The following is a 6,853-nucleotide window of genomic DNA, read 5'->3' as shown; positions in this document are numbered from 1 at the left end:
GCCGCTGCAGGAAATTGATCTTGTTGACAGGTGTGCGGGAGAATGAAAGCAGACGCGACACAGAGATGAAACGTGTGGATAAGAAAAAGGGAAATGGTGCAGATGTGCCAACAATCTGCTCATGCCAGCTGACTGCTGTTCTGGACTTCAGCTCCAATATTTCAGTGTGCAGAAATGTGAGCGTGCATGGAGGAGATGTGCGTGGCTGATTAGACATAATGCTTTTAATAACACTGACAAAGAAGCCGGGCACAGTGAAGGGTGGAGAAAGGAGAGCAGGGACCGTGTGGGGGGGCGGGGTCTGAGAAGGGCGCCTAATTTAGGACCGGCCGGAGGCCAGGTGTCCAGCTGGTGTGGTGATGGTGTGACGGGCAGCAGAGAGGAGAAACACACATTCCTACCACAGGAATGCACGTGTGTGTGTGTGTGTGTGTGTGTGTGTGTGTGTGTGTGTGTGTGTGTGTGTGTGTGTGTGGACTTAAGATGAGTTAATTGGGGACAGCTTGTAAACTCTTGGAGCAAACAGCTGATTGGGGGTCAGTGTTAGGAGTCTTCATGTTGTGATTGTAAATGTACAATAACACCCTAAAATGTCACCGTGTATTGAGTGTGTGTGTGTGTGTGTGTGTGTGTGTGTGTCCTGCTGAATGCTTCTCTCTCATTGGCTGAGATTGTCCCTGACTATCTTAAGAAGCTACGTGACTGAAGATGAAGTCTTTGTTCTGTGTTCAGAAGGTCACTCCGGGGTCAAGTTCAACTGAGCTCCTTCCCTGCGGGTCAGTCTCCCCTCTCTCCTGATTTCCTGCTCGATGGACTGTCCTATCAAAATAAAAGCATCAAGCTCTGGTACGCTTCATCTTCTCTGTGGGCGACGGCCTGCTGTTACACACGCTCCGTCCTGATTGGTCCGAGGAGGTGGACGCATCTTGTTGTTTCACTCTAACGGCGCTCGTCTAAAAAGCAGTGACCCCTCGGACACTTGAAGCCCCTTTTAACCCGCCACATCCACAGAGCGCAGACACACACAGGTGCATACAGAAGCAGCAACATAGCAAGGTGCTCCAACACACACACACACACACACACACACACACGGTGTGGACATTCCTCACATAACCTCCCAGCAGCCTGAAGTGTCCGGAGAGCGGCTGACCGCTCCTCGTGACCTCGCTCCGGACGCTGTGTGAACCTCCCACAGACAGGACAGGTGGCAGAAGTTTAAAGCTGACTATGTGACCCCTCTCACCCCGCCACTTCAGACCCCTGACCCCCCTCTGACCCCCCCCCCTCTGACGCACCTGCACAAGCAGCTCCGCGAGATGTGGACAACCTGTTAGCGAGCGCAGGACGCAGACGAGCGGTTGCAACACGATTTAAAGTTGATCTTAAAGGAAGTTGAGCGGGCGAGCGGTGCAGAATACTTCATGGCCCCCGGGGGAACGTCAGGGTCTGTTTCCTTTTACACGCTCTGAAACATGCAGCGTGTGAAACCAGCGGCGTCTCGTCTGTGAGACAGATCTGCAGACGGCTGTTGATGTAACACTTTGTGTGAAACCTTCAGTGGACTGTGCACACGTACTTTAGCTCATTTTCTGTTACCGTAGCAACAGCTCTGTTTGTTTCTCCAGCTAACCCTTGAGCCGGTGTGTGTGTGCGGTGTGTGGGGGGGGGGGGGGACACCAGAGCTCTCTGGGAAGCAGGAGGTGGTCAAAGGGCAGGTCACGGAGCCACACATTAAAGACGGTCCACCTGCAGCTGGCTCCGCCCCCTTTGTGTCGACCGCCTGTCACTGCTCCAGCTGTGATACGCCGACGTTGAGAAGAGGAGAACATCTCGTTTAATGTGAAGAACACGACGACCTTCAAAGTCCTCACTTTGAACTGAATCTCATTTTAACCTCCCGTGTTTGCTCATTGGAGGATTAATCGCTCCGTCACTTCCTGTTTTAATCTCCTTATCTGAGCGTAGCTGTTGAATCGTGGGTGTGCTGGACGATGGAGCTGTGTTGTTGTTGCTGTTTGATTTATGATGACGTAAAGCATCTCTGTATGAACAGTGCTTAACAAATAAAGATTGAACATGATGTGAAATATTGACTTCCTTTGACTTGAACACAAATCCTGTCAGGTCTCTGCTTCATTATAAAGCTCTGATCTTAAAGACGTGCTCCCCTCTCTGCACAGTGACACTACGGCCACATGTTGCAGTGACACGACTTGGTCTGAAACACAGGGAAGGTCGTGTGGGAAAGATTCAAGGACACACCGAGCGCCGTCTTTTGTCCTGGGAGACGCTGTGAACCCACATGCAGACTCATTCAGATGTGATGAGACCTCAAAGTGCTCACTCTGCAGCATGACAAATCTCAAGATTACCCTGCAGGCTCTTTGTCTCCCCTCCGGCGTACAGTCATGTGTGTGTTTGTTTTGTTGAATATCAAATCACACATCTACGATGCATAAATTCACGGCACATTCAGCAGAGAGGGCGGCGACGCCATGCAGAGAAATGGGCCTTGGTTTCAGGAGGCCATCGGGCCCCCCCGCTGGGTTTCTCATCCAGACTCATTTGGATGTGTGACTGGGAACGAATCAAGGAGAATTACTTCAACTCAGCCGAAAAGCTATCTCACACACGCACAACACGTGCACAAATACACACACACACACACACGTGCACAAACAGCACAAATACACACAACCTCCAGCTGTGCAGCAGCCTGATTCAGCCTCATCTTTCATGGACTTTTAGGATCTTTGTTCAGGTAAAAAAATAAAAATAAAAAATAAATAAAAAGCACTTTTAATAACTTTTCTGCTCTTTTAATGTTCAAATGTTCTTTGGTTCGTTTCAGATTTAAGGACTTGGGGGGTGGGGGGGGGGGTCGTTAGCGTTCATCTTAGCCATGAATAATTATCTCTCGTTGGACGGTTTGTTATTCAGCAGATGGTTGGAGTCATTCATGTTATCATGGGGGGGGGGGGGGGGGGGGGGGGGGGGGGGGGGGGGGGGGGGCTCGGTGCAGCAGGTTGGATGTGAGAGGATTTTGGTTGAGGCCAAAACAAAAGGTTGTGAACTTTAGTGACATTTGATCTTTGGAGTCGGCCTCCAAATAAAGTTCAGAGTGTCAGAGTGGTTTCCCAAAGAGTTGAGTGTGAAGGTGGAATATTAAAGGTTAAAGTGACACACGGGTCAATCAATCTGACCACGTTAACCACTCGATCAACACACAGATACTTCCACACACACACTCTGAAAATCATCTGCCAGCTCAAAGCTTCCACACGCTCTGTGTGTGTGTGTGTGTGTGTGTGTGTGTGTGTGGTCTCACGCTGGGTTTGGAGCTGTGTGCGTGTCCGTCTCATTTCTCGCCCCCGTCCTGGATCTCCCAGCAGCCCCTGCAGCTCTTTGAAGTCCGTCTGCGTCTCATATGAAGTTCTCCATTCGGTCTATTAGACGAGAGCAGAGGAGCACCTGAACCCTCTCCTCCATGCTCCATCATTTAGCTCCAGCTGAGAGAGAGAGAGAGAGAGAGAGAGAGAGAGAGAGAGAGAGACAGGGGGGGGGGGGGCGAGCGAGTGAGAGAGAGAGAGAGAGAACGTTTTAGACGTTCATATATTCACTGTGTGCTGATGAAACCACGTCGGATCATGTTGTAAACTCCTCATTCTTTTCAGCTCTTTCACAATAAAAGACACAAGCGAGCGTCTGAGTTCAGACATGGGCAAGAAATATTTGTGAACTGAGAAAAGAAAACAGTGTCAGCAGCATTCACACACATCATGACTTCTTGTTTTGTTGCTAAGTTGTGACTTCCTGTTTCTCAATCCCTTGTGTGAATGTTTCCTGTCCCCGAGTCAAGTGTTTCCTGTTTTATTTTGTAGGTCTTGTCGTCTGTGTCACGTTCAGTTTTCCTCGCGTCTTGGTCATCGGTCTCCGTTGTCAGTTCAGATTTGGAGGACAGAGTTAGTCCAGATTGGACGAGTGATAGCGTCCGTTTCTTTCTCAGTGACTGACTCGGTGCAGTCAGCCGGAACGAAGAAGAAGAAGAAGAAGAAGAAGAAGAAGAAGGAGAAGGAGAAGAAGAAGAAGAGGCCTCTTGGATGAACGAGCGTCCACTCCCACCTTTTCCCCCCTTCCTTTTAAAGACTGACACACCTCGTGTTTAAACCTGAGCGCTCCGGCTCCTCGTTGACTTTCTTGCAGACAGCGAAGCCGCAGGCTCGACTCGGCGCTCCGGGAATTCTTCAGAGCTCCAGGTGTCACTGCCGCGACCACGAGCTCGGACAGGACACGCCCCTCCGTGTTGTCACGCTCTCATTTTGATGTCACGCCACGTCAGTCACTCAGCACCCAGGTGAGAGGCCGGCACTTACCTGCCTCTCTCACAGCTGCCACAAAACAAGACGGAGGAGGCAGAGCTGCAGGCGTTCACCGAGGGGGGGGGGGGGGCGATGAGAAATACGAACTCAGAGGAGGGACAGTGAACTCATCGTCAGCAGGCACTTTTATACCAGGACCCCCTGCTGTCACCTTGACATTCATCACACTCATATCCACTTTGAGAGATTTGTAAAAAGCGTAGTTGATAATGTTTTGTTAGCAGACACGTGCACGCTCTTCAGTCAGGCTGAAGTCATTACACTCGTGCTGTCACATCTGAAAACATGATGAATACATCATGCATTCCTCTTTCTCAGGAGTTACCTCTGAGCTCCAAACGCAGCTCTCCTGCACGTGTTTAATCATCGTCCTGAAGATGGATATCTGTGGTCTGACGCTGCAGCCAACATAAACACATTTCCAACAACCTTCAGTCCTCATTAATACACATGTCAAGAAGGTGCAGAAAGACTGAAGCTTTGGTGTACTCATAAATATGTTCTGTCATTAAGACTCAGTGGATTTGTTTAAGTGAAGGTTTAGTCATTAAGTTTAGGCTGCAAATGTAGTCCAGAAACCAAGCAGCAACCTCCGTGCTTTAAAAATGAAGCTGAAGTGTAAAATCCTGCAGTTCCTGGAGGGTCCACTAGAGGCTGGCTGCAGCAGCACAGGAAGTCACATACACACTGTTACGACCAGCTCGTTTAGGTCCTGACAAGTAGTGGAGATCCACACAGCCATTTTGCTTTTAAGGAATATTTATTACACAATCACCCAAAACAAATGCAGCAGGTTGTTGGTCTTTGTTGTCCGCTGATGAGTGAGAGCGAGAAAGCCTTGGCAGCCTGGCTTATATGCACTCCCACCCAGCTGAAGCTCATCTGCAATCAACAGGTAAGTGAGCTGGTCTCCAACAACCAGCAGGCATGCCACCTCCAACCACCAGATGACGCCAACCCTGAAACACAAACCAAAGACAGTACCAAGAAAACACCATAGCTCACACCACCCCTCCCCCATTAAAAAACACGGAGACCCCTTTGGGTCAACGTAAGAATCAAGTTACTGATAGAAAGGCCAGAGGGTTCTGGTTAGTAAACACTGTAACTGGTGCAGTCCCTGAACTTACACCTCAAAGAACTGTAGAGCCCAAATAAGCACCAATGTCTCCTTCTCGATGACCGAATAATTTAACTGATGACGTTTGAACTTAGGAGAGAAGAAGCAAGCCTTCCTGCAGGAGTACAGCTCCTGCACCAACTCCACTTGTGTCCACCTGGATTTTAAAGGGTTTCTCAAAGTTTGGAGCTGCAAGCACAGGAGAACAGCAGAGCAAGGATTTCACAGTAACAAAAGCAGCCTGACAAGTGGGTGTCCACAAAAAATTAGTCCTCTTACCATCAGTGGGGCCACCACAGTTGAAGAATTTGGGCAAAACCCCCGGTAATACCCCACCATACCCAAAAACCTTCCCAACTCCTTTTTTGTTGCTGGCACAGGGTACTTATCAATAACCTCCACTTTGGCTCTCACGTACTTCCCCTTGGCCAACGAGCTTCCCAAGGTAAGTTACTCTAGCTTTAGCAAACTCACATTTGGACAAGTTAACTGTCAGAATCAACCCTAATGTCCACCGGAGTTTCACCTTGAGAACACAACAGAGAGGATTCTGATGGCGTAGACACTCCACTGTTTCCTGCAACCACGCTACTCATTTCCTGAGTCATGGCACAAACAGGATAAACATCTGGATGTTGTCTAGCACACTCATCTGGACCTTGAGAGTACTCGGGTGATGCAGTCACTACAAGAGAAGGGGAATCGTCTTCCCATAGTCTCGCCCCTGCCAAGTGATTACCCAATATAACGCCCTCCATTGGCAATGAGTTCCGCACCCCCATGACCACCTCACCCTTTACTAGATCTGAAAACAGGGTAAGACGATGCAATGGTACAAACAGCAGAACCAAACTAATTCCAAGAACTGGAGTTGTCTCACAAGTGTCTGTGGCTGAAGAAAACGGCAACATGTGTTCCAAAATGAAACTCTGGGATGCTCCCGAATCCCTCAAAATATTTTACAGACTTCCTTTCACCATCATTCAGAGACACAAACCCCTTGGACATGAAAGGAGCATACAATTCATCCGTCCCCTTTGATGACAGTTTAGGAGATGTTTCTAAGACTCCCCGAGTCCACACTGCTGAACTTGAAGCCACCAAACCAACCGATTTCACATACACGCTTGAATCGGCTGAATCCTGGTCCGACCTGGAAATTGGACATTCTCTTTTCCAGTGACCTTTATTTTTACATGAATGGCACACTTTTCCGGGATCAAATTTACCATCGGTACCCGGTACACTTTTTACATTGGCCCATGAACCCCGATCAGCCCCGACAAATTTCCCTGGACTAAACCTCCCATAGTCCTTTGTACCTCTGCGCCAGTCTGAGGAAGTAGCATGA

The 6,853-nt window shown here is 49.1% G+C and overlaps 1 protein-coding gene across 1 annotated transcript in view; it reads left to right on the top strand.

Moving 5' to 3' along the window:
* The window catches only part of LOC306832976 (succinate--CoA ligase [ADP-forming] subunit beta, mitochondrial-like), a gene marked incomplete at its 3' end in the record, with an annotated part of 12,661 nt that extends 8,335 nt beyond the window's left edge, over nucleotides 1-4,326 (top strand). The window contains exon 6 of the mRNA XM_079357998.1: nucleotides 4,207-4,326. Within this exon, the coding sequence (XP_079214124.1) occupies nucleotides 4,207-4,326 (120 nt within the window). The remainder of the gene's footprint in view (nucleotides 1-4,206) is intronic.
* Between the last annotated feature and the right edge of the window lie 2,527 nt (nucleotides 4,327-6,853).

This window comes from Symphodus melops (assembly GCF_947650265.1).
Source record: "Symphodus melops genome assembly, chromosome: 12".
NCBI classification, from domain to species: Eukaryota; Metazoa; Chordata; class Actinopteri; order Labriformes; family Labridae; genus Symphodus; species Symphodus melops.
This window is presented reverse-complemented; position numbering and strand designations above follow the sequence as displayed.